This window comes from Panthera pardus, unplaced genomic scaffold (assembly GCF_024362965.1).
Source record: "Panthera pardus isolate Hobbes unplaced genomic scaffold, ASM2436296v1 HiC_scaffold_21, whole genome shotgun sequence".
NCBI lineage: Eukaryota > Metazoa > Chordata > Mammalia > Carnivora > Felidae > Panthera > Panthera pardus.
The window spans coordinates 65,569,369-65,596,276 of NW_026526777.1; the positions used below are offsets into that span (position 1 = coordinate 65,569,369).

Genomic DNA, 26,908 nt, shown 5'->3' on the forward strand with positions numbered 1-26,908 from the left:
GCTGCGAGCAGCCATGTGAATTGCATCCTGCCGCCAACAGCGTCGCGTGGGGAACACGATCATTCACGCCGGGTCCCTGCTCTCCCCGCAGAGCCAGGTAACTCAGGCTGGGCACAGTCCCTACATTACAGGTTAATTTGGCCTTTTCTGTAGAACAGCTCTGGTCTGACAGTTCACATTCTTCCTCTGGCGTTTTTTTCGGTCCCTTGGAGCTCATTACCTGGCATGCGTTTACGTGCGTTCTTGCTCACACGCGGGGATCCGTGTTCTCGGGTGATCGTCGTTACGGAGCGAGGCGCGGTTGGCACACGAGGTGGGTCAGTAATGATGACGACGATGATGGTGATGAGCCTTGGGTCCAGACACGGCCTGATGGGCCGGAGGGAGGTTTCACGTTACCAACGCCGGCCTGTGATTTCAGAGCCAGGCTGGATCTGCTGTGCTTCTGTGGTTTGGTTTGGGCTCTTGCAACAGCTCTCCACTCGCTCTTGTCCCCTCCCTCGTGCAACCACCGAACTTTGCAGAATGAGCCTTGTGTCCTCGTGCCAAACAGAGGAAACCGGTCAGGGATGCTAGTGAGAACGGCAGCCCCCGTAAGGCGGTCACCCTCGACCACCAGGGGCAGTGAGACGTCATCACTCGTCACCGTCTGATGTGTTCCCCTGGCTTCCCTCCAGGGTGGTCCCATGCCTTGCTTGTGGGTCTGGGGACTCTGCAAACCGCAGCAGTAAAGGACACTGAGGTTTGTCCGTCAGTCGCCCCGGGCAGGTTCAACCAGACGGCTGGGTAGAGTCTCACCGGAGAAGGACAGTGGGTCGTCACGACCGACCGGAGGCATCTCTTTGATCTTTCCCGTGCCGTCAGGCACGCGTGGAAAGTGAGTGGTGCGGGTCAGGGGGCTGGTGAGCATGGGAGATCATGCCATCCCAAGGAAGAAGTTTCGTCTGCCAGGTGGCACTTCCCATGCATCCTTGGACTTGATCTGTTGGCGTTCTTCCTTCTGCCTACAGCTAGTTAAGGTTTGGTCAAATCATCTGGTTCTTTCTTCTGAAATTACTGAGGCAAAGATGAGATGAGATGAGATGAGATGAGATGAGATGAGATAAAGTTAAATTAAATTAAATTAAATTAAGCAAAAATAAAATACTACTTCTTGGAGAGACGTCTGGGTCCAGATATTCGAATGTGGAGCCAGGAAGGAGGGAGTTCATATTCTTGGTTCAGATGCACCTGAGGTCTGCTGTCTGTTGTTTTGCAAACCTTCCGTTTTTCTGTTTCCATTCCAAAAAGAGCAGCATCGACATTGACACCTGCCTTTGGGGATAGAACTGCTAAGCAGAACACTGGGATTCTTGAGAAGGAAAGAACACTGCTGAGGAAGGTGTTGGGAGGTGGGGAGGAGGCGGGAAAGCAGACGTTCGCTGCAAAGATTGTAAGGAGTGTGAAGGTGAATTCCATTGATCTTTTGGGAAGCTTCCTGCAGTGGGGATCAAAACATGGCATTCTCGGAGTCCTGCCCGCCATCCCGGGCCTCGTGGGATGGCGTTTATGGAGGAAGAAAGTTTAGGAACAAAGTAGAGACAAAGTGCCTTTGAAGAACGACTTCAATCCTGACGCGCTTGTCTCCAGAGGCCTCTAGAATAATAAACCAGAAGCAAACATCAACAGGAATTTGTATGATACATGCTGGACACTGACTCCAGCTGCTGCCTCCCTCCCAGACCCAGAGGCTTTGGAGGAACACGGTCAAAGTATCCTTTTGGCTAAAATTACATGGAGAAAAACGACAACCTTGTCCTCAAAAGTGGCATTAGTGTTTTATGGCTGAGCAGAGGATGAAATGGGGCGGGAAGAAGTGAGGGCCATGAGCAAATGGCCTGCTTGGGCAGTAGTTTGCACGTTCCCACTCTCGCTCCACGATCTATGCCCTCATTAGCAGCTGTGCCCTTGGACAGTGAGCATGTTGCTTGCTTGCTGGGGGTCCAGCCCACCTGTACCGGGGTAGGTTTCTCTTGTTGCCAGTGAGTCGGCCTGATGGTAAAACAAAAACAAAAACAAAAACTCCCCAAAACAAACCGCCAAACCCAAAAACTTTTGCATATAAACATGACTTTTCTGGGAAATTAGGAGAAAGACTCATAGATCTTGTGTTGACGTAAGAGAATGGAGAATATATTCGAATAGTTTAAGGACAAGCCAGGGAGAAGGACGGCATCTGGGTTATGGTTGGCACACATTAGGTTCTTCAGCCAGCTAGAACAAATACGGTTGGGGAACTCTAACAACCTTAGATTTGGAAGGGTTTGTGTCATGATAATCGTATAATAGGCAACTAGCTCACTTAGACAAAATAAACGAAACATGGACCCAGCTCAACTTTGTTACTTGACTGTTTTTGCTTTGGTTGAATTCTTTTCATTCATTTACGTAATTCACAAATACCTGTCCAGCCCTTACCGTGAAGTAAGCACTGTTTGAGCCACGGAGGGATTAAAGATGGAAAGAAAGAATATTTCCCCTCAAGGACCTGACAGTCTAGCAGAGAAGTAGTTCTCCAAATAGAAACTATAGAAATAAGATTGCTCCTGGAATGCAGGTCTAGGATAGCAGGGTAATGACACCATCGGATCTGCCTTCTAGTAAAATCGTCTTGGGGGGAGGTGGGTTGAGGTCAAGGCTAGAATCAGGGAGACCATGGTGGTATGAGAAGTGTTTACAGCTTTATCATGACAGTGGATATGAACAGAGGCACCGTAAAGGGCTCTCAGAAAGTACCATCTACATTTGGCGGTTGGATTGGAGGGGAAAGGGGGAGACAAGGAAGGTTCTAGATTTCTGGCCTGGGTGCCTGAATGGATAAGGATGCCATTTAAACTTTGATAGTGATTGTTGGAGTAAGAGTACGTTTAAGGGCCAATAAAATTAAGTTTGAATTGTCAGTTTGAAGAGTATTTATTGGGGTGATGTTTTCCAGGGGGGGTATGGGATATAAGGGCTTTGGAGTTCAGGAGAAAGACCAGCAGAGACAAAAAGAGAGAATTCCTAGTCACCAGGATATAGATGGCTATTGAAGCCATGGGCTTGGATGCCATTGCCTGGGGAAGATTTCATCGTAATTTTTTAGATCAGTCTGCCAGAAGACAGTGGGGAGGTCAACCTAAAGAAAGTCATCAGTCTAAGACATGCTTAGGGGATGTGTTAGGACACCCCTTTTCCCAAAACGCCCCTAGAAGAAGTAGAGCTGTAAAGGGGTTGGAGAACCATCTTCCAGAGTTTTCTGTGTTCCTTTCTGGCAGTGAGCTGTTGGGCACGTGTTTGCCCTAACCCTCCTCCTAAGGAACGTTACCAGTCGCCCAAGTGTTTTCTTGAATTCCTCCCCATGGCAGATGTGCAGGAGAAATCATTTTGTTACTATTTTTGAAAGATGAGGATGTTTGGGGCACCGAACCTTCACCTTCAAAGTTGAGGATGCAAATGTCGCCCAAATACCAATAGCCCACTTTTCGTACATGCTGAAGTGAAAATTAGGACGTTCAAGATAGAGATTCAGCTTGTGCAGGGTTCCTGCTGTTCCCAGGCGATTGTTTCCCGAGCTCACAGGGTGAACGAGGACTAGATGTAGGAATGTCTTTGAAACCCAGGGGCTAGGCAGCAAGCCAGACTGTGGGGCTAAATTCATTCCTTCCCGGGGTCCAGGTTTCTTCAGGTGCAAGCTGACCCCAAGGGCGCTGCCCTAGCCCATCTCCCGGGGCCACCGCAAACCTTTTTGTGCTCGTGACGGAAGAGATTGGCATGGTGAGCCTTCCATGGCTCTGAAGCCTCCTTTTCTCTTTTCTTCCTGTTTAGGACTCCTCTCCCCCGAGCAGCATCTTTTCCCCAGCGCATACAGAAAGCCGTGTCTGTTGACCATTCCCCTTTGAAGTTTTGAGTTGCGCTAAAATATTTATAATGTACAGACAAACCTTTGCAAAGGGTTTTAGTTTCCACAAGCTATATCTCTTGACTAATTGGGGCTTTTTTAAAAAAATGTTTGCTTATTTATTTTGAGAGAGAGAGAGCACAGGTGGGGGGAGGGCAGAGATAGAGAGAATTTCAAGCAGGCTCCACGCTTGTCAGCACAGAGCTCAACGTGGGGCTCCATTTCTCAACCGTGAGATCACGACCTGAGCCAAAATCAAGAGTCAGACGCTTAAGCGACTGAGCCACCCAGGCTCCCCAACTAACTGAGGCCTTTTGCTGATAAGCACGCGCATAGGGTTTCAGATCAAGGGTGGCTTAATTTAGGGAACGCCTCTGACATCAGCCAGCAATTGTATCTCGTTGAAGAGTCGATCTCAGTTTTACTCCAGAGGAGACAGCAGTGGCTCTTTGCTGCTTCTGGGTGTCTGTGGTCATGTGCATTGTACTGATAGAGGGCTTTGCTGCAGCACTCACGGCTGGTTTTGTTGACGCCTCTGGAACCAGGTGGGGAGCGCTGAAATTCCGTGAGTCCCATGTGTGTTGATTGGTCCTGGACTGGAGGTGGCAGCAAAGGGTCGTGGCATCCAGGAACCAGGAAGTGGTTCTGGACTGTGAACTTGCGGGAGACAGGAATTGTTTTCACGCATCCTGAGGTCCCCAACCTAGTGCAGGGCCTGGCCAACAGACGTTCTTTGTTAAATGTTAGACGTTGAATGGCAAAACAGCAGTGAGCTGAGTGAAGAAGGTACTGCTTCAAGGGAGGGCAGTAAAAACCAAGAAGAGGGGCACCTGGGTGGCTTAGTCTGTCGAGCTCGGGTCATGATCTCGCGGTTCATGAGATCGTGCCCCGCATCGGGCTCTGTGCTGACCTCGTGGAGCCTGCTTGGGATTCTCTCTGTCCCTCCCCACTCACACACACACACACACACACACACACACACACACACACACACACTCTCTCTCTCTCTCTCTCTCTCTCTCTCAAAATAAATATTAAAAAGCAAAACAAAACAAGAAGAAAAGGAGAAAGGAACCCCCAGAAGCAGGCTTACGCCATTTCTGGAGCATGGATGTCACCCCCCCCCCTCCCGCCTGAGCTGCAGATGTCAGACTCAAATCTAGATTCTATAGGGATCGAAAATAAACTGTGAAGTGCGCACAGGACTGGACTTCTATCTGCCTCCTCACTGTGACGCCTCTTCCTGATGATTGGATTAACACAAACGTTCTAAATCAGCCATTCGTTTGAGGCTTCTTGAAACCGAATAGTTTGGCATCTTGAAAGCATAAGCTATATGGGTTGCGGGTTGCTTTTGAATGAATGCCCGTCTCTGATTTCTTACACCGTCTCTGGTTACGTAGTAGAACGTGGGGATAAATAAATGACCTTGAAACAACGAAAGGATAAAATACGGCCTGGTCATTAAAAAAATCACATTTTCAAATGACATGTATTGATAAGGGAAAATGCTCATTTTGTAATGTTGTATGAAAAAGCAGGAACCTGTGTCTGGGCACAGATGGGGGCTCAGATAAATTTCTTTTGAATAAATGACTATTGCCTAGATGAGCAAGGTGAAAACTGTGCAAAAAACCCCATGAGTCCATCGGTGAATATGATTCTTTGGCTCTGAAAAGCACGACCTAGGGTTTGAGAGGTCTGGGTGTAGTCCAAGCTACTGACCTTTTTGGAGCTCAGTTTCCTCATCTGAACACCGAAGTGACAGCCTGCTCCAGAATGGTTCCTGAGGGGTCCTTTAGCCCACCGCGGGTCCCACATGCTCGGAGTTGTGATCTGACTCTGGACAAAGCAGCTGTCACCGGGAAGGATGCCACCAGGCAGGTCTCATATGGCTCCCAGCACTTTGTCAACCGGACTCGATCAACCTTGACCTCTTATTATTTCCCATCATTTTAGGTGACTGTCTTGAGTTTCTGCCTCCTGAGCCACCCCTTGCTGCTGCCGTGTAAAGGGGCCTCTTGATTTATTAATCAGTTAATCAGCGCCTGCTGAGGAGCTATTCAGGGTAGTTAAACAGGGAAAACAAAACGCTATAGCACGTAATCAAGATGGATCGTAATTAAGAACATCTCTCCCACCGCCGATCTTTCTTCCTGCCCACCCAGGCGCCCCCCCCCCCCAACTGTCTCTCTTACCCACAGCTCATCAAGCCCCATTCAATCCTGAGGGCCCCCCCTCTCCCATGAAACCAGACAGTAAGTTTCAGAAGGGCAGACTTTTCTTCTAATGTCCTAGAGGAAAATGAGCCTCATCAATTATTTGCAGCAAATTTTGGATCTCAAAAGTTCAGTCAGGCCCCCAAAATGACATACGGCTCCGTCTGTATATACACGTATCATACTCTCTTGTCCTGATTTCTCCACGGCCAGAGTCACGGAGCTGGAAGGATCTTACGGGAAGGATCGGCCATGGCCTCTGGTGACAGACGAGGGGCTCAGTGAGGCCAATTACCTTGTCCAAAGTCGCACGGCTAGTTAGTAGCAGAACTGGAATTAGAACTCAAATATTCTGGTAAACAGTTAACACCCCTCATGCTTATTTCTCTGCGAAATCCTGTTTTCCTATAAAAATGAACATAAAGTGAATGAAAGAAATCATCCTCATTAACTTCATTTTCTGATTTCTTTTAAACTTTTATTTGTTTTGAGAGAGAGAGAGAGAGAGAACGTGTATGTGTGCCAGTAGGAGAGAGGGGGAGAGGGAGAGGGAGAGAGAGAGAATCCCAAGCAGGCTCCGTGCTGTCAGCACAGAGCTCAATGTGGTGCTCGATCTCACGAACCATGAGATCATGACCTGAGTGGCAATCAAGAGTCAGACACTCAACCGACTGAGCCACCCAGACACCCCCTGATTTCTTTTAGGCAAGGGTTTCTGAGCTAAAGAGTTTTGAATAGTAGTTTTAGATGATGCTTGTGGGGACAGGTGTCTTGGACTGTTTGTCATGGAGGTATTTTTCTCTGAATTGGTGAGGATATCAGACACGTGTATCCAGCTTGCCACGGAGCAGATGGTCAACGGGGAATCTGCAGGGGCTGCTGGGCTTCTGGTCCAGAATCTGTTTGGTTTGGTTTCCTTCCAATGGCACTAAGCACGCAGCACTAATGAGGCCAAGACTTTCTTAGAATAGAATCTCCATCAATCACCAGTGTTCCATGGCCTGCAGGGGGCCAGGGGACCACATGCATCAGTCGGGGCTGACGGCACTCACCCCTCACTCCCTGTAATTCTTCAGTGGACACGTGGAGAAGAATCTGGAATGTTCTTTGGCCATCCTGGTGAGGAGGATGCTTAGAAATCTTTTTGTTTTGGGGCGCCTGGGTGGCGCAGTCGGTTAAGCGTCCGACTTCAGCCAGGTCACGATCTCACGGTCCGTGAGTTCGAGCCCCACGTCGGGCTCTGGGATGATGGCTCGGAGCCTGGAGCCTGTTTCCGATTCTGTGTCTCCCTCTCTCTCTGTCCCTCCCCCGTTCATGCTCTGTCTCTCTCTGTCCCAAAAATAAAATAAACGTTGAAAAAAAAAAATTAAAAAAAAAAAAAAAGAAATCTTTTTGTTTTTAATTATTCCTAATGTCTCCACCATAATAATCTCCTATTTGTCAAAGGTGTTTGTCCACTAGAGGCTTTTCTGCCAGCCCGGCTGCTCACGTCTGTTGGAGGTCTATCAGACAGTCAGACTCTGAATACATCTAGGGCTTAACTCCTAAGCCAGACATCTGAATTGCACGTACCAGCCTTGAGTTACAGGTTCTCCTGTTTTGTTTTGCTTGTGTGCTCTCCAGGACGCTGCTTTCTCGGCCGTGATTCACGACAAGCTCCAGGTCCCCAACACCATCCGGAAGGCATGGAATGACAAGGACAACCGCTGTGACATTTGTGCCACACACCTGAACCAGCTGAAGCAGGAGGCCATCCAGATGGTGGTGACCTTGGAACAGGCAGCTGGCAGTGAGCATTACGATGGCTCGCCCGGCTCGCCCCCAGCCCTCTCCAACATGCCCACCCTGGTGGGGTCCCGGCACATGGGTGGGCTGCAGCAGCCCAGAGATTGGGCCTTTGTGCCTGCCTCCTACGCCTCCCCCAACTACACGGCTTTCGTCACCAACAAGCACAGCAGCAAACCCAACAGCCTCGGGGTCAGCAACGGGGCCGAGAAGAAGAGTGGGTCCCCAACCCACCAGGCCAAGGTCAGCCTTCAGATGGCCACCAGTCCCAGCAATGGGAACATCCTCAACTCAGTGGCCATTCAGGCTCACCAGTACCTGGATGGCACCTGGTCCCTGTCGAGAACCAACGGAGTCACCCTGTACCCATACCAGGTAAGTAGCCTCTGGGCAAGTTAGAATAGGGTTGGTTGGAGTCCATGCAGAGAAGTGGGTTGCACTTCCTGTCTTTGCTCTTTTCCTTCTGGGGACTCCCCAACTCAGAGCCCAATGTTTCCATGTGGCCCCCCACTGGCCATTGCTAAATAAAGATGAAACATATGAGGGGCCAGTGATCCATGGTAGCGCTCTGCTTCCAATGTCTGGACCCTCTAAAAAAGGTGTAGACTCCCTTTCTAACCCCTTCTGCCTTGTTGGACCATAACCCTTTTCTATCTGCAATTCACTTTAAATACGGTTGGGATTAGGTTACCAAGTGTCTTTCCGTTTTCTTATTTTCTCTTTTTCAGTTGTTTAAATTAGCACATACTCCCGAGTCTCCCTATAGAAATTAAGGGAGCAGGTCCTAAATCTGCCAAGGAATCTTAAAAAATTGTCTTAACTTTTCTTGGGTGAGTTTTCTGTTGGATGAGGGTTGGGTTTGCCATATGTGTTCTCGGTGTCCCCTGCATCAGTCATGTGGCAAGCAGCAGAAAGCATTGAAGTCCCTGTGGATTGGAGGGGTGGCCATGGTCACAGAGTGTATTAGTCAGGAGATCTCACTGGTGTAACAAATGATCCCAGGTTATTTCTTACTCATGGCCCTGTTGTATTGGGTGTTTGGTGCCTGGCCTTCCACTCGTTTCCATGTCACCATCTTCCAGGGGCCTCAGAGTCTGACACCAGATCTTGTACAAGCAGCCAAGGAATGAGGGAAGAGAGAGATTATGGAGAATCTCTTGGGGGGACTTGAGGGACCCAGCCTGGAAGGGACATAGGTAACTTCGTCCACATTCCAGTGGCAAGAATCCAGGCTTTTGGCCTCACCTTCCCTCAGCGGAGGCAGGGAAAGCCAATCTGACCATGTTCCCAGGGGAAAAAAAAGAAACAAGTTGAGAGAACACAGTATGGTTTTGTTACGTGGGGCGAAGGTATGGGGGAACATAAAATGCGTTAAATGTGGCTGATCAAATTCCTGGTGACTTTTCTAGAGTGGAAGAGGGAGTATAGATGGCTTGTCTTGATATCTTGAAGGAAAGTGGGGAGCCTGGATCCTTATCTTAAGAAGTTAGCATTCTTGGATCGCCAGACTGCCATTTACTGGGTGCTTTGTAGTTTTCAAAATACGGGGCGCACATAATTTTATTTAACCTCACAGTAGACCTGTGAGCAGGCAGGATGGATGTTAGATCTTCCTTTTATTGACGGGGAACACAATGCTTAGAGAAATCGAATGACCTGCGGCCACACAGATGGGGACGGAGCCAGCACTGGCTTGCCACTTCTAACTTTCCCCCAGCTTTACCCCAGAGCAGTGTCCCGTCAACATCTTTCCCAGATATGGCTCCTTTCCAGACCCGACATACCAAAGAAAATCACTCCTGTGTTGACCTGCAGGGACCTACCTGCCACTTTACTTTGGGGTGGAATTTTCTTGATTGTGAGTATAAAAATATGATGCCGAGCCAGTGGCCCCCTGGATGGGGCTTTATCATCTAACGTTTGAACATAACCATGGAAGGCAGGAACAGAATAGCCTCTTTCCGCTGTTGAGTAACGTACCTTTTCTGTTAGAGATTTTAAATATATTATGTTGAAAACTAATAAAAAAGTATTATTTTTCCTATAAAATAACATACAAAAAATACAAACAAGTATAAATAAGACTAAAAATCAACATCACCCAGAAATGGACTATATAACTGTTGGGTATGTTTCCTTCCAGGATTTTATACAAGCCCAATTTATACAATTGTGATTATGTTTAATTCTGTGATCTGCTTTTCACTTAATATTACTGGGTGCATTTTCCCATGCCATTATATATTTTTTTCTAGAATAGGATCCTTAATGGTAGCATAGTATGCCATTATATAAATATGCGCCATTATCTGAGTGTGGCCTAATTTATATAACCAAGCACCAATTACTAGAGTTTCAGTTTTCGCTACTATAAATAAAATGCTCGGGTGCACATTCTTGTACTCAGGTCGTATTTTCAACACACCCTGAGTTGTGTGAGGCACGTACTCATGTTACACAGACGACTCATGTTACACCTTCCTGGGCCCCAGAGCACTTGTGACATATATCAGGTGCTAGTTAGAAGATTCAGCTGCTGCACAGCACTAATGAGCAAGGATGAGGGATTGGGCCTTGGTGCTTTCCTAGAAAATAGTCAAAGTGTTAGGAAAGTTTGTATGGCAGGGTAAAGATGCTTCTTGAAAGCAAGATTAAGGATTTTTGATGATTTTTTTTTTTTTTTTTTTACTTGTGCCTGATTAGTTTTGCTCCTCCTCTTCTTCCGTGTCTGCTGAAAAAGAATGTCCTGCCCAATCACAAATGTTTATTAAGCTCTAACCAAGTGCTGGACACTGTGCTAGGTGTCGGTGGGGCTCCCGCGTTGGGCTAGAACCCCAGGTTCCGGTCCCGTGGTCTTTACGGGGTCGGGCGGGTGAACCACCCAGTGTCAGCCGGGGAGGTGAGTGCGGGGGTGAGAGAGCGCACAGGAGGGCTTACAGTCCAGCCCGTGGGCAAGGCCGATGCAAGGATGATTCACACAAGCCACCGACTTGAGAATTTCCTGGGTAAATTCGAATGCTTCTTTCCGACTCCAGAACAGGCTAATTCGTGCATTTCGGCCTAGTCGATAAAGGGATCAAAAGGAATCTGTCTGGGATAAAGAGATTTGGTGCCTGGCTGTGAATCGGTGCCCCCGTGTCATGACTGTGTCATCCTGATGCCCTGGGCTAGGCGATCGGCGTCTGGCCAGACTGAGTGTCTCCCATTACGGACATCTCCCTGCCATAAATATTCTGCAGCTCACAGGATAGCCAGCTCAGCAGACACGGCTGACTGTTCTGAAAGCTGACCTCGCTTTTCCTGCCCACCCACACTCCTGCTTCCCTCCACACAGAGCAGGTAGCCCTCTGGACCGGTGCCAGGGCTGTTCGCTGAGCAGAGAAGCATCTAGACTTTGTTGCTGCTGAAATCTGGAGCCTGCAGAAACGTGGGAGAAGAGGACGTCGTCCTTCTCCCATTTAAGTGCAGGGAGGATGACAAAGATTAGGACAGGCTTTCCAACACTGACAGGGTGAAGCCTTCACACGGGTGATAGGAAGGTCCCTCACATCCCTCAAGCCCCCCGTTACCCACTCCAAAGCGCAACAGTCTCCAGTTGTCTTTCGCAGAAAGACCTTCTGCTATTGGCTTGTAGGCGATTTAGCCCAATCTGTATACGTACATGGAAAGCAGAAAGTGCTCTAGAACCTTCTTTGGACCACATGGGTTTTGACTTTGAAAAGACATGTCCGGGTTAGTTGCTTGTAGTCAACCACAGGTTAATTCCATCTTTTTTTTTTTTTTTTTTCTACGTTGAATAATCCCTTGGAGTAAATCCATTTTATTTGTTTTGTCTTCTTTTTTAATGTTTACCATTTGTTTTTGAGAGAGAGAGGGCGAGTGGGGGAGGGGCAGAGAGAGAGGGAGACACAGGATCGGAAGCAGGCTCCAGGCTCTGAACTTTCAGCACAGAGCCCGATGCGGGGCTCGAACTCTCGTTACCATGAGGTCATGACCTGAGCCGAAGTCAGACGCTCACCCGACTGAGCCACCCTGATTCCATCTTTCTGAAAGGCAGCTGCTTTTGCATGATTTCTAGTCATTATAGTAAACACCCACAGGGAACACTGCACACACAGCACTCAGAATCAACAGAATGTTGTGATTCCAATCCAGAATCACAGAATCCAGTTCCCTAGAGTGGTTAACTGTCTTTTGTATCAGGGTGGGAGAACTGGAGACCTTCCTACCTGGGTCAAGTCCATGGCGCCACCCGTTGGTGAACCTCAGTTGAGTAGCTTAACGTCTTAGTCCCTTTCCTCAGCTATGGAATCCCGACCTTGTAAGGTTGTTGGACAACAGTCAAGAAAAATATGCAAACATTTTATAAGCTCTAGGGCAGGGATGCAATTATTAGGGATCTATTTGAATCCCCTCATTTGCCAGAAGAGAAGCCTGAGGCTGGGAGGTAGGAAGTTTTTTGTGTTCACTATTTCCTAAATCTTAGTTTGATCTCTCTTGCTAGATTACAAACCCGTTGAGAACCCAATGCCTTTTATTATTATGTCACTCACAGCAGCTAACCCGTGCAAAAGTGTCTGCTCATTAGAGACAATGCCAATCTCAGGGAAACACTAAAGGTGTTTCTCATGTCTGACCCTAGGTTCAGGAAAACATTCCAGGCCAAAGGACCTATTGAGACCCCAGGAGTTTTGGTAGAAACCACCAGTTTATGGGCACCAAGCTTATGTTTAACCTGAAGTATCTTTAACCTGAAGTATCTTAACGATACTCAGTAGATCCTTGGGTGCAACGCAAAGAATCCGGGTGGCATTTGATGTCACATTCAATACAGGGGCACTTGAAGGGATAGGAGAACTTTATTTCCTAGGACTTCAATAAAGTCAACATGTCAAGACAATGTAAGATGATGTTAGATTAATACATGAATCATAAATCCATAATGGATCATTAACATGATAGTGTGTTGAGTGTGCATTCCTTGGGTTAAAGGAAAACGTCTCTGGTGTAAAAATTATCCTGCTTTCTCAAAAAGCATCCATTGGAATCCATGTCAGAGACCGTGGTAGACGGAACTATGGCTGAAGTCGGTGTGGGATTGTCTATTTCTAGAAGACGACTGTGCCTAGTAAGTCATAGGTGTTATTGGAGTTTACATTTTAGGTTACGGGCAAGAGGACTGTGGCAGCTCCAGCAGCCTACGAGTGAGTCAAGGCTCGCTAAGCCACGAGGCTCATGCGGTGCCTAAACTTGCTCTTGAGAGGTCAGACAAACTTGGGAGGACGTGCTGCTGGTCCTTTTTACGGAGGATTTCCGAGCGCCTCTGCAAGAGGAAGGAAGGAAGATTCTGCTCGCCAGTGCGCCCATACTCAGAGCCTTTGCTTATGACTTGCGATGGCTTTGTGGACACCAGAAGCACGTGTTCTAGGGTAGCCGAGCTCGAGGGACGGGGTGTGCATGTGCTCCTTCCTGCTGAGCTACTCTCTAGGCAGGAGCGGGGACAGGTGTTTGCAGCCCCTGGGGGAGCAGAAGACTCTCATTCATGTTCTTTACTCGGACAACTTGTCGCCTAACATATGCACAGTGCCCTTCTCGGGTCAGCCCCGGTGTCAGCTTCCTGCCCGTTTGCTGCTGCTTCTGCTGAGCCAGGGCGATGGCATAAGATGTCACCATTTGACAAATGACAACATCAAAACCACTTATTTTTAACATGATGGGTTTTTGTTTCCCACCTATTTATAGATGATCAGAGGAGTATTATTTATCTTTATGCTTTTTGACAAACTGGGAACACAAGAAAAGGAAGTAGATTGTATATTCAGTCATGGGCAGAGCGTCTCTGGAGGATACGGTGCTCAGGGTGAAATTCCAGAAGGGTCGTCGTATCTTAGGGATGTGGGCAGGGCTGCGGTCTGAAGCAAACACCCCAACTTCAGCAGGAAATTTCAAAAATACTCTCTCCCTTGGTGTGGTAGGCTGAATAAGCCCCCTGCCCCAAAGATGTTCATATCCTAATGCCTGGAAAAGGAAGCCTGTGGATATGTTTCCTTACACAGTAAAAGGGGCTTGGCAGATATGATTAAGTTGAGGATTCGGGGGGAGATAACCCTGGATTATCTGGATGGGTCCAGCATAATCACAAAGGCCCTTATAAGAAGGAGACAGGAAGGACCGTCAGAGCCAGAGGCGATGTAGGGACAGAAGCAGAGGTCAGAGAGGAGAGAAGGGCTTTGGAGGTAGAGGAAGGGGCCGCAAGCCACATGCAAAGCCAGCTTCTAAAAGCTGGCAAAGGCGAGGAATCCTCTGCTAGAGCTTCCAGAAAGAGCCAGCCCTGCAGATCCATTCCAGACGTCCGACCTCCAGAACGTTAGCGAACAGAAAATGGAGCATAAATCTGTGTTACTCTAAGCTGCTCAATTTGGGGTAATTTGCTTCAGCAGCAACTGGAAACTAATGCACCCGGGAAACATTTGGTAGCTGAAAAGCGTGGAGGGAGCAGCGAGGTGAGGTCTTTGGACGAGGAGCTGCTCGAGAACGACCAGACATTACCCTGCGGATCAGACAGTGTGTCAGCAAGTCCGCTGATTTTCTGAGGGTGCCTTCCCCAGGATGAGAGGTCACTCCTCCTGCAGGGTTGGCCTCTAGTGGTCTCGGATTTCCCCCTTGTTGTAGCTTGCTGATAACCAGCACACCACGGTGACTCTGCATTGCCCACTGTAATTACCACCATGGAAGTCTCGAGAGAGAATCCCAAGCAGACTCCGTGTCGTCAGCACAGTGCCGACTCGGGACTCAAACTCACAAACCATGAGGTCATGCCGTGGCTGAAACCGAGAGTCAGACGCTCAACCGACCGAGCCACCCAGGCACCCTGGTATCCTCTTTACATTTCGTGGGAAGACAGCCGTTGGGAGATTTCGGAACAGGGGAACGAAAAAGTTTCCTTGCTCTACGGCAGGAATTGTTTAAAATTTTTTTTAAATGTATATTATTTATTTTTGAGAGAGATAGAGCTTGTGTGAGTGGGGCAGGGTTAGAGAGAAAAGGAGACACAGAAATTCGAAGCAGGCCCGGGACTCCGAGCTGTCAGCACAGAGCCCAATGTGGGGCTCAAACCCACAAACCGTGAGATCGTGACCTGAGCAAGTGCGACGCTTAACCTGCTGAGCCGCCCAGGTGCCCCTCAGCAGCAGGAATTTTTAACCGCCCGCTAGAATCATTTGAGAGCTTTAAGGAACTACCACTGCCTGAGCCACACCCCACACCGAGTGTATCAGAATATCTGGGGGTGAGACCCAGGCCTGGGTTTGAACTGCCAGGGTCAAGAACCACAGCTTTAAAGAAGAGTTTACCTGGCAACGGTGTAAAGTCCAGGGAAGAGAACAAAGGTGACAGATGACAGATTGCAGACAGATAGTATATTTGTTTCTAAAGCCACCATAACAAATAAGCACAAACTAGGCGGCTTCGATCAACAAAAACATACTCGCTCACAGCTCGGGAGGCCAGGAGTCCCAGATCAAGGTGGGGCCGTGCTCCCTCTGAAGACTCTAGAGGGGAATCCTTCCTTGTCTCTTCCAGCGTCCTACTGGCCACAGGGCCTTGCGGCTGCTTCACAACAGTCCCAACCTCTGCCTTCCGCGGACGCCTCCTCCAGGGTCTCTCTCTGTCCTCTCCTTGTATTGTAAGGACACTGGTCACTGGATTAAGGGTCCACCCTAATCCAGTAAGACCTCATCTCCATCCTTCACCAACTATGTCTTCAAAGACCCAATTCCAAATCATGTCACAGGGCCTGAGTTGCGAGTGAATTCAGGGGCGCCGCGATTCAGCCCACTACAGACAGGGGACAGATGGACAGATGGTGGAAAGATGGGCAAAAGGTGAAGGTAGGGCTGGGGGCGTGGGGAGCCTTTCCGGTTGAGTCACTTCGGAAACAGGAGCAGGGGCACAAGTTTACGGTGGCCAGCGGTGAAGGAGTCCCGTTCTCGTCCTTTGGAGAGAGAGAATGGGGAGGGGGAAGGGCACAAAGGGTAAAGCAGAGAGAGGCAGGGAGGCATCGGACCCACAGACACCCTTACACAGACGCAGGGGGACAAAATGAAGCAACTGCTCGGACAGACAAGGTGGAGTGACCAACTTACAGACGTGGGCTTTTTGTGGAGTAACAGCTTCCTCTTCTGAGCTTATAAAATACCTTCAGCGTCCGTTTGCGCTGCCCAGCCACAGGGGCAAATGTAAACAGCACTTTGGGGAACGTTATCCTGGGGGGGGGGAGACCTCACCTGGCCGGTGCTGGGGGGCGGGAGGTCCCTTCCTTTTCTGCTGACAAAACTGGTGGCTGGGGTTAACGTGGTGGGATGGTCCGTTTTTTGGGTTTTTTTTAATGTTTGCGAGAGAAAAAGAGACAGAGAGAGAGCCTGTGGGGGAGGGGCAGAGAGAGAGGGAGACACAGAATCTGAAGCAGATTCCAGGCTCCGAGCTGGCAGCCCAGAGCCTGACACGGGGCTCAAACTCACAAACCACAGATCATGACCTGGGCCGAAGTTGGACACTTAACCAACTGAGCCACCCAGGCGCCCTGTTTTTTTCTTTTTCTTCAGCAATATTTCTAGGCCCCAGAGGGAGGTGGTGGGCATGGGGCGATTGTGTTCCAGGCTTGGGGACCGGCTTTCCTCTTCCTGCAGCGCTCAGGGCTGGACTGGGGTGCAGGGCAGAGCTTAGGATCACCACATGAGGGAAGAAGGTGAAATCATGGTTAGTGAGAAGATTCCCTAGGTGTAGGCTCTTTTTCACAGTTATCTTTTGTTTTAAATAGCCTCCCACATCCTCCCTCATCGGACCCATTCTACCAGCCCTGGTGTCCTGAGGCAAGATATTTGCTTTCTTTGTGGAGTCTAGAGAAAGAGCCAGAATACCCACCGACCACAGCGACCTGGTCCAGGGGGAACAACACACACTGATTTTTCTTTCTCTCTTTCTCTCTTTCTCTCTCTCTTTCTTTCTTTTTTTTAATGACAAAGTAAACAGATTTGGGGGGAAAGTCTGAGGCTGATACTTATCAGTGCTTTTATCCAAGTCTCGAACAATGAGGGACTCGATGCTGGGCCACGCTAGATTTGCTGCTCAGGCACCAGCAATAAAAGCCCGGCGTCCTTGCTTACTGTGTGGGGTGACCTCTGGCACGGCTTCCTGGCTGTCACGTGCCTGTGTTTTCTCCTCTGCAAAGCGGAAAGTCGCAGAGCCGCTGTGGGGACCGTGTGAGACGATGTACGTTGAATGCTTAGCACAGTGTCAGACACATGGTGACCCCGGAGTTCAGTGACCTGAGCGTGAGCGCCATGTTCCTTCAGCAGCTTGGGTTCGTGGGACTCAAGACCGCCTGGAACCAGGGCCCGCTTTTCTATAAGAAGCAGTGGTAAATGAAAACACAAGGCCCAAACCATAAAGTGAGTATCACGCACTCACCAGCTCGGGAAACGTCAGCCACCTCTACGCGTGACCAAGCAGCAGCTTCCCATTTGTGTGCCACAGCTGAGGTGAGATTCTAAGCAGAATGATCTCATCCCACCATTAGGGGATAAATTGGCGAAACACCGAAAGGCCCATGGACCAATGTTCTTCGTATTTGAAGACCTTCATAAGGGAGGAGGGGAGGCGATATATAGGCTCATATCATTTAACATTTTACAGAATGATAGAGAGCTAGCATTTAGACCAACCCAAAAGAGTAAATCCTCATTATTTTGGAGTTAATTTGAAATACCGAGTGATCCAGGCCTAGATCGAGATTCTTACTGAACACTTTTTTTTAATGTTTATTTATTTGAGAGAGAGAGAGAGAGAGAGAGAAAGCATGAGCACAGAAGGGGCAGAGAGAGAGGGAGACAGAATCTGAAGCAGGCTCTAGGCTCTGAGCCATCAGCACGGAGCCCGATGCGGGGCTCGAACTCACGAACCGCAAGATCATGGCCTGAGCCGAAGTCGGACACCTAACCGACTGAGCCCCCCCCCAGGCGCCCCTGAATAAACACTTTGAAACAGAGGGCCCAGGTCTTTCATTCTTGCTATTTGTATACCCACAGTGGCATACCATTATAACACACGTGCTTTCTTATTATTTACTTATCTATTTATAAAATACAAATCTTTCTTTTACAATTACTGTAGACTCTGCAATCTTCAATAAATCGGAGCGTTGAAGGCTCCCCCTCACCCGCCCCACCCCAGGCACACACCTAATTACTTTCAAGTTGAGATTTGACTGTGCTAACTGTCTTGAGCATGACAAATTAGCGTGCCTCTATCTTATAGAGGTATTTGTGAGGATTAGGTAATGAGTCACATATTTCATATGCCCAAGTCGTTCCCGGGGAGTAACTGAGGTGCTGCGGAAGCATACTAGCGACCAGTTTCAGGACTCTGGAGACCAGTTAGCGCCTTCCTGCTGCCCCGGTGGCCTCAAAGGGTTGGTGTGTCTTTTCAGCAGCACGTCTGAGGCCTGGGAATGACTGAGACACCAAGGAGAAAAGTGGCACCACATGAAGAGCACACACAACAGCAGCCACGTCTCTATTCGAGGCTGTGGCCAGGAGTTTTCTAATTACAGGCCTAATCTGGAACCAATCTGACAGTTTCCGTCACCTTCGGGAGGCTGGCTTCCCTCGGGCCCGGTGGATTAGGCTGTGAAGGGCAGTATCGGTGGGAAGATCGAACCCATTGGCCTGTTCATGACACGCTCCCTTTTTGTTAAAGCACACAGACCTCAGGGCGCCTGGGTGGCTCCGTTGGTTAAGCTTCAGCTCGGGTCACGATCTCATTGCTTAGGAGTTCGAGCCCCCACACGGGGCTCTCTGCTGTCCGTGCAGAGCCCGCTTCGGATCCTCTGTCTGTCTCTCTCTGCACCTCCCCTGTGCTCTCACTCCCTCGCAAAACAAAACAAAACAAAAAGACCCACAACCCCCCCCCCCACAAAAAAACCCCACAAAACCACAGACCTCAGAGATGCCCGTGAAAGCAGGATGGGAAGGTTTGCCCCTATGAATTACAGATGACAGATCAAGGCCCGGAAATGTCAAGTGACCTGCCCAGGGTCACACAGCTGGGAAATGCTGGAGCAGGGATTCAAATACCGTTTCCCGCACGCTTGCCCCTGCCCCTCACCACACTGCTGAGGGAAGGGGGGCCATTTCCTCAGATTGCTCAGACACGCAGCCTTCCTGGGGAGGGACGCCCGTGGCACACTGCACTCACGCTGCTTTTGAGCAGTTCTGCGTCGCTGGGATTTCCAACTTGGGTCTCGTGTTGTATTGCTCGGCGCGGTCATAGAGAAACAAAGGCCACGTTACCTCTTCTCACTGGGCGGTGGGGACAAAGCTTGAGACAAAGTTGGGCCAATAACTGCCCCCCACCCGAAAACCCCAAACCAAAAAGGCCGTGTAAACAATACTGCCATCTAGTGAGATGTGCTTTGGCTTACCTAAGAGGTAGACACGACTAATATTTCAAATCTGATCATAAATTACAGTAATTCCCTAAGATTAATAAAACAGGGCCATTTCCTTGTCAATAATATCTTTACAAATTTTTTTTTTAACATTTATTTATTTTTGAGAGACAAAGAGAGCAGGAGCAGGGGAGGGACAGAGAGAGAGGGAGGCACAGAATCCAAAGCAGGCTCCAGGCTCTGAGCTGTCAGCACAGAGCCCGACGCGGGGCTGGAACTCATGAACCGTGAGATCATGACCTGAGCCGAAGTCGGACGCTTAACTGACTGAGCCACCCAGGCGCCCCAATAATGTGGCCTTCATTTAACAGGGTAACATATAACTATGTTTAAACTCAGCATCCTAACACATATCCTTTCGAAAGGACCTTGTTGCCCGAACAGATTTTCAGTGACAACGGAACTCCGTTTTGTCCTCGTGGAAGGGGCGCCCGGATTTGTGTGCAAACTGTGACGCACCTGCTGAGTTACCTGAGTAGTGTCGTGACCACAAAGAAGGTCAACATCCATCCATAGCATCCGTCTCCTTAACGTTGTTTGGAGGATTAACTTTGTTCATCCTGAAATACATTTTTGAGTCCTGAACACTGGATTTAAATGAAATTTTACACACACACACACACACACACACACGCACGCACGAGTTGCAGAATGAGATTCCATACTGAGAGATTCTCCAGAACCCAACACACAGGGACTGCTTGTAGAGTGTGGTTCTCCACCTTCCCGCACAACACCCTGAAAGGTGACGTATCTACCCCGGAACGTGCTGTCGCCCCTGAGCAATGGTTGTGGAATCGGTGAATCCTGAGGCTGAGGCATCCCTTACGTGTATTTCAGGTTTTGTTGGAAACTGCCGTGTTTTGTTTTCCTGTAAGGAGAGACAATCCTTTCCTACTCGAATACCCTTTTTGATAGAATACAGGTGCTTTGGGGGATTGACCGCTACTATTGGGTGAGGTGGCCCGCTCCCTCCAAACACAGCTCAGAAAACCCGCACAGTCATAGTTGAGGAGTCCGGCCGTTTAGAAGCAGCGGCCGTTGGGGCGCCTGGGTGGCTCCATCAGTTAAGCAAGTGTTCGACTTCGGCTCAGGTGGTGATCTCATGGTTTGTGGGTTCGAGCCCCGCATCGGGCTCTGTGCTGACGGCTTGGAGCCTGGAGCCTGCTTCGGATTCTGTGTCTCCCTGTCTGTCTCTGACCCTCCCCCACTCGTGCTTCTGTCTCTCTGTCTCAAAAATAAATAAACGTTAAAAAAATCAAAAAAGCAACAGCCACTTCGTTGAGTCCGTTAGGAAGTGAGAGGGACAGGGAGCAGAGAAATGAAAGTTCTTGTCCACAGTAAGGAGGAGAAAAGGTGGATGGTGGTGGCTGATGCTTTCTGGAAAAAAGGAGCAGGATGTGCTGTCCTCCAGGGAGTGTGGTCTAGAAGCTCCTCTTTTCTCGAGCGAGGCTGCAGACCACGTGCTAACCCAGAGGGTGGTCCGCTGAGTCGTTCCTGAATGTGTGCTGGGGGGTGAATCTCTCAGAAAGCCCTTCAGCCCTGGAAATGGCATTGGCTTTGGGAAGACCGTGGAGAGAAGTAACCCTCTTAATTCCACATCTACTTCTACGACTTAGGTGGCAAGCCGGGCGGTTTCTCCACCTACGGTGGGGGGAATCCTGAGGGCCCCTTCTGCCCTCTGCTTCGTCAGCCTGTGAGCAGACACCCCGAGCTTTTCCTGTACCCCCTCCCTTATGGCCTGCTCATCTTTTTTTTTGTTTGTTTGTTTATTTATTTTTGAGACAGAGAGAGACAGAGCATGAACAGGGGAGGGGCAGAGAGAGAGGGAGACACAGAATCTGAAACAGGCTGCAGGCTCTGAGCAGTCAGCACAGAGCCCGACGAGGGGCTTGAACTCACGGACGGTGAGATCATGACCTGAGCCGAAGTCGGACACTTTTTTTTTTTTTTTTTAATTTTTTTTTTTTTTTCAACGTTTTTTATTTATTTTTGGGACAGAGAGAGACAGAGCATTAACGGGGGAGGGGCAGAGAGAGAGGGAGACACAGAATCGGAAACAGGCTCCAGGCTCCGAGCCATCAGCCCAGAACCTGACACGGGGCTCGAACTCACGGACCGCGAGATCGTGACCTGGCTGAAGTCGGACGCTTAACCGACTGCGCCACCCAGGCGCCCCCGAAGTCGGACACTTAACCGACCGAGCCACCCAGGCGCCCCAACCTGCTCATCTTAATCTGGTTTTGTCTCCAGTGCATGTCTCTCGACTTGGGGAGCTGTGTGTGTATTTTGTCAGCTTGGTTTCGTTGTAATAAAAATAATAATTATCGCTACCGCTTGCCGGGGCACAGCGCTTAGTGCTTTGTGCGTATTTGTTCCCTGGAGCTTCGTAACGGTCCTGTGAGGTCAGCACATCATACAATGGCGGGGAAACGGAGGTGCGAGTTCGTGAAGACAGACACCACCCGCACAGAGGAGTCCCACCTTTCTGGAATTTAAAAAAGTCAGTGAATGTTTTACTGAGCATTTACTCAGTTATGTGTTAGAATTAAGTTTAGTAGATGGCATTTCTACAGGTTCACAATGTAAGTTTTATGGTCACAGTAAACAACAAGGAAGTTCTGGCTTCTCTGACTGTAAATATTCAGCAAGTCTGAACCTTAATGATTTCTCATATTCACTTACATTGTCCACAGTCTTCACTTCCCTTACCTCACGCACTCACACGTTTTCTCTTTCTCTTCCTTTTTTATTTTACTTTTTTACGTTTATTTATTTTGGGAGAGAGAGAGATTGGGAACACATGCACACGAGCTGGAGAGAGGCACAGAGAGAGAGAATCCCAAGCAGGCTCTACGCGGTCAGCAGCACAGACTCAGGGCTCAAACTCACAAACCATGAGATCGTGACCTGAGCCGAAATCAAGAGTCAGATGCTTAGCCTACTGAGCCACCCAGATGCCCCACTTCCTTTTCTCTTGTAGATTATGCAATCACCTCTAGAGAGTTCTAACACCTAATTATTTATCTTGTAAATTATTCGTACCTCTCCCCCCCCCCCAATCCTACCCTCTTTTTTTTAATCAGAATTTATTTGCATCTCAGAATGGGCAGGCACAGGAAATAAAAGGACTTGCAATGAAAATCCGTGGACTCCATCCGTTGTTAGCAGTTTATGCAAAAGGTTTGGCAGGAAAGGCAGTGGGAACGGAAGTAGAGCAATTAACGCGAAAGTCACTTATTGAAACGTTGCAAACCTTCGACCTCTTCTAAGTGCCTGCTAACTTCCAACGATATAACAGGCAAAGTGGAAAACAAACCAGTGCAGCATTTGGGGGTTAATTGGTGTAAATGTATTAATTACAGTAACTAGTCGTTAAATGTTTAATAAGGTAGATGCGTTGCTAGCATAATGCCTACCTAAACATCATCCACTGAATGCACTTCGGTCATAAGCACAGTCAGCCTATTAGGAGCCAGCACTTAAACTCTCTGGGACACTTGTGCCTCGGAGCACCGCGAATTATACACACCTGCCAGGCAGTGTGAGGAAGGCGATCTGGGGGGAGAGCGTTAAAGAAGGCAGGAGGAGGGGCAGATCCGTGAAGGCCCGGGGATGTCGCGGAGTGAGGTGCCCTGAGCCGGTGAGGACGCAGAGGGTGATGTGAAGCATGGAGAATGGGCAGAGCGTGGGTTTCATCCCTCGGTGGTGGTAGACGGGAGAAACCCTATGCAGACGGGACTCGGGCGGATGCTGCTGGTCTGCTGGGGCAGAGGGCTTGGGTGAGGGGTGACAGATTCCGCAGATACTTAGAATAAGGCCCGAGGCCGCCTTGAGAATGGGTGGATTGGGGGACAAGGAATAGGATGGTTGGGGCTGACCCCTGGTCTGTGTCGGGTGACCACCGCGTGGGTGGTCAGCTGATGGGCCCTCCGGTTCAGAGACATCTGTGGTCGTGAGTCTGGGGGTGGGAGACGAGGCTGCCTTGTGTGTCAGAGGCAGAGACCAATGAGGCCGCACAAGGAAGAGAAGCAGGAGGCAGGTACACAACTGGTTCTTCTGGAACCTGGGTCTTCGGGCTCTGTCCTGGTGTAGAAAGTCAGTGAGGAATGATGGGCTGTTTTGATCATCTCCCCTTTACGTGCGTGCGTGTGTGTGTGTGTGTGTGTGTGTGTGTGTGTGTGTTGGGGCAGGGAGGGCATCCAGTGATGTCCTTGAAGGAATGGCACAGAGTGATTCCCGTGGTGGTGGTGGTGGGCAGGAACTCTGATCCCGATAACCCAGCCTCCTGGGCGGTGGGCTCAGGGGGGGCTCTTGCTGCCCGGCTGGGTATGGCAGCCATGGAGGAGAACCGGACTCTGACCACCCACAATGCAGAAAAATCTTGCCCCCTCCCCCCGCCCTGTCCATAAACCCTGCAGGGATCATCGGGATCCCACTGACCCGGCTTCCGGCCCCGTATTAGCATTGCTTCCTCCTTTAAACAAGCACCTTTTTAAAGCCATCCATTGATAATGGAAACGATGAATGACCTCATTAGCTTAACCTACAACAAACGGCACCCTCTGATCCTGGGAGGAGAAAAACAGTTCAGTTGAGGAATATCCCAAGCCAGGGTTTTCATTCATTCAGTGTTCTGAGACGCCCACAAAATCTCAGATGTCAGGGGCTGGGAAGAGAGGGTGAGTAGAGCTTAGTTTGTCCCTTCTGGGATCTTCCGGAGCATGGCTGTGTGATGTGGGTCCACCTGGGGTCAGCGCCTGGGCACAAGCCAGACGCTGGGCTGTGGGAACACGGGGTGGAAGCCAGATAGGCCTTCCATCCAGGTATCTGGAAAAGTGCATTTTAATATTGGTTCCTTACAGAGCGACGAGTTCAATGGACTGTTTGTATGAGTCGTAGTCCAGAAATAAATAGCAAATACTGTGTTATGGGTTGAAGTAGAGGCTGTATTATCGAGTCTAACTCTTGATTCCGCCGTTAAAAGTATCTCCCTGCTTCCTTTGTATGCGTGATATTAGCAGGCGGCCCTGCCACCTGCCTGGAGTGTAACCGGGCATTGGTTTGGACCCTTGCAGGTGGGCGGAATGGGAAGGCGTCAGAGACTCTGTCCAAGTCTAGTTACCTCCCTCATCCTCTTGGATTCCACCTCTGGCTATTCCACCCAGGAAATGTTAAGGGCTCTGGGCTGCAGTTGCCAACTTTGGCATAGTAGGTACTAATATTTTTGAGGCCAGAGGAGGCCATTTTGAAACCTTGGGTTAAAAGGTCCTGTGGTCCCACGGATCCCCTTGAGACACTGAACAGCAGGTCTGTTTCCTCTCGTCCTGGCGATTCTTTGGTGCCCACCTCTGTGAGCCTGGAGGTGTTTCCAGGAGCGTTTTGTGACTGAGGTGTTCTGGCTCATAAAGTTCCCGTTCACTGTTTGGTGAGAATTAATCTTACGGGAGAAAGGTCCATGTTATGACCCTTTTAGTGGTTTTTTTTGTGTGGTAGTATTAAAAAACCACTTTCTAAGAAGACTTGAACAATAACTTTCATTCTGGATCAATACTTTTTTTAATGTTTTATTTTACTTCTGAGAGAGAGAGAGAGAGAGAGAGGAGAGAATGTGTGGGGGGAGGGAGGGAGGGGCAGAGAGAGAGGAGGACAGAAGACCCCAAGCAGGCAGGAGCCACAAACCATGAGATCACGACCTGAGCCAAAACTGAGTCGGATTCTTAACAGACTGAGCCACCCAGGTGCCCCTGGATCAATACTACGTACAGAATAGGAAAAAATAGAAAGTAGTTTGAACTGAAACATACTGTTCCTTGAAAAATGCAGCTAAGGTGACTATCCAGAATCACGTACTTTAAATGACTGAGGACAAGATGGCTGCTTAAATGCCTGGTCAGAGGCATACTGTAGTCTTGATTTGCCCAGATTTGCTCTTTTTTCTTTCTCTTTCCGTGCACTTAGGACGCTGTTAGCATTTGTTGCCATGCTCAACAATTGCCAAGACAGCGGCCATGTTTCTTAACCTGGCCCAGTGCATCTTCACCATGATGGACCCCGTTCCTCCCACATGTGTCTCCTGCCTTCCCCAGAGAGGCGTGGTTCTCAGTCATCACAGAAACGTGGCCCTCACGTGTACTTCATGTACACCCGTTCTCCTTCCATACCCCTTCTTCATGGAAATGAATCTGACCTTCATCTCCAGTTTGTTTAGAATTCTATTTCTACTGGGAATGTTGCTCTGAGTCTGTATATTCCAGAAGGGAAGATATCCGATCGATGGCTTCGATTGAACCTGAGTGGACCTTGAATGAACCTTGAGCCTGTCTGCAGAAAAGCCACCGTGGGGTTTGAAGTATGCTCACCTGTATGCCTGTCTCTTGTGAGGGGACTCTGCAGCAGTGACTGGAGAGACAAGTGGCCCTGGGGACTGGGAGAGCCGCCCTGTAAGTCAGGCTCGTAGTCAGTAAGAAAGCTTACTCCGGGGGATATCATATTTCCTCGTGGAAGGAGGAAGGAAGTTCCATTTCCTTTTGTCTAGGGCTTAAGAATTCAAGAGTTCACACCGTGTCCACTCTCAGAAAAGCTCATCTTCGTGAACACATGTTCACATGAGCACATGACTCTTCTGGGGGAACTGGATTGAGTTATATTTATCTATCTTTATTACTAGAATCGGCTGACAAGGAGCTATAGCTCGTATTCTATCCACATTAAAAATGAAATTACATTTCAAGCTCATTGTACATAACCATGTTTATCCTTTGGAAGGAGTCTTCTAGTCTCCTGAGTATTCGAAGCAGTAAATTGTGTTTTGGAAGGAGGCTTAAGTTACTTAGAATGTTTAAATTTTTGAAAAATTTTCATCTTCTATCAGTTTTTAAATCAAAGTTGCACACACACATCAGTTAACGAGTTAAATCATTTGACAAGACTTGATGTGAAAGAAACCATTCTGCTGGGAATGCAGTGGGTGTTTCCTGCTTTCCAGAGTTCATTAACATTTATCTCCACATCGTGCCATTCTTCTGTTGCTGCTACTTGATTTATTTAGTTTTAGATCACCTATTACAGCAATTCTCAAAGTGTACTCCATGGACCATCTGAGTCTCCAAGACCCTTCCACTGGGCCCATGAGATCAAAACTATTTAAAAATTTTGTTTGATGTTTATTTACTTTTGAGAGAGAGACAGAGCGTGAGTGGGGGAGGGGCAGAGAGAGAGGGAGACACAGAATCGGAAGCAGGCTCCAGGCTCTGAGCTGTCAGCACAGAGCCCGATGCGGGGCTCGAACCCACAAACTGTGAGATCATGACCTGAGCCGAAGTCGGACGCTTAACTGACTGAACCACCCAAGTGCCCCTCAAAATTATTTTTATACAATAGTCAGACATCATCTGCCTTTCTTACTGTATTGACATTCGCCGTGATGGGTGAAACTTCTGGCATGTTTGCTGAATTGAGACAGTGGCACCAAACTAT

The 26,908-nt window shown here is 48.9% G+C and overlaps 1 protein-coding gene across 1 annotated transcript in view; it reads left to right on the forward strand.

Moving 5' to 3' along the window:
• KIF26B (kinesin family member 26B) overlaps positions 1 to 26,908 on the forward strand; it is a 464,452-nt gene that overhangs the window by 164,354 nt on the left and 273,190 nt on the right. The window contains exon 3 of the mRNA XM_053909412.1: positions 7,762 to 8,298. Within this exon, the coding sequence (XP_053765387.1) occupies positions 7,762 to 8,298 (537 nt within the window). The remainder of the gene's footprint in view (positions 1 to 7,761; positions 8,299 to 26,908) is intronic.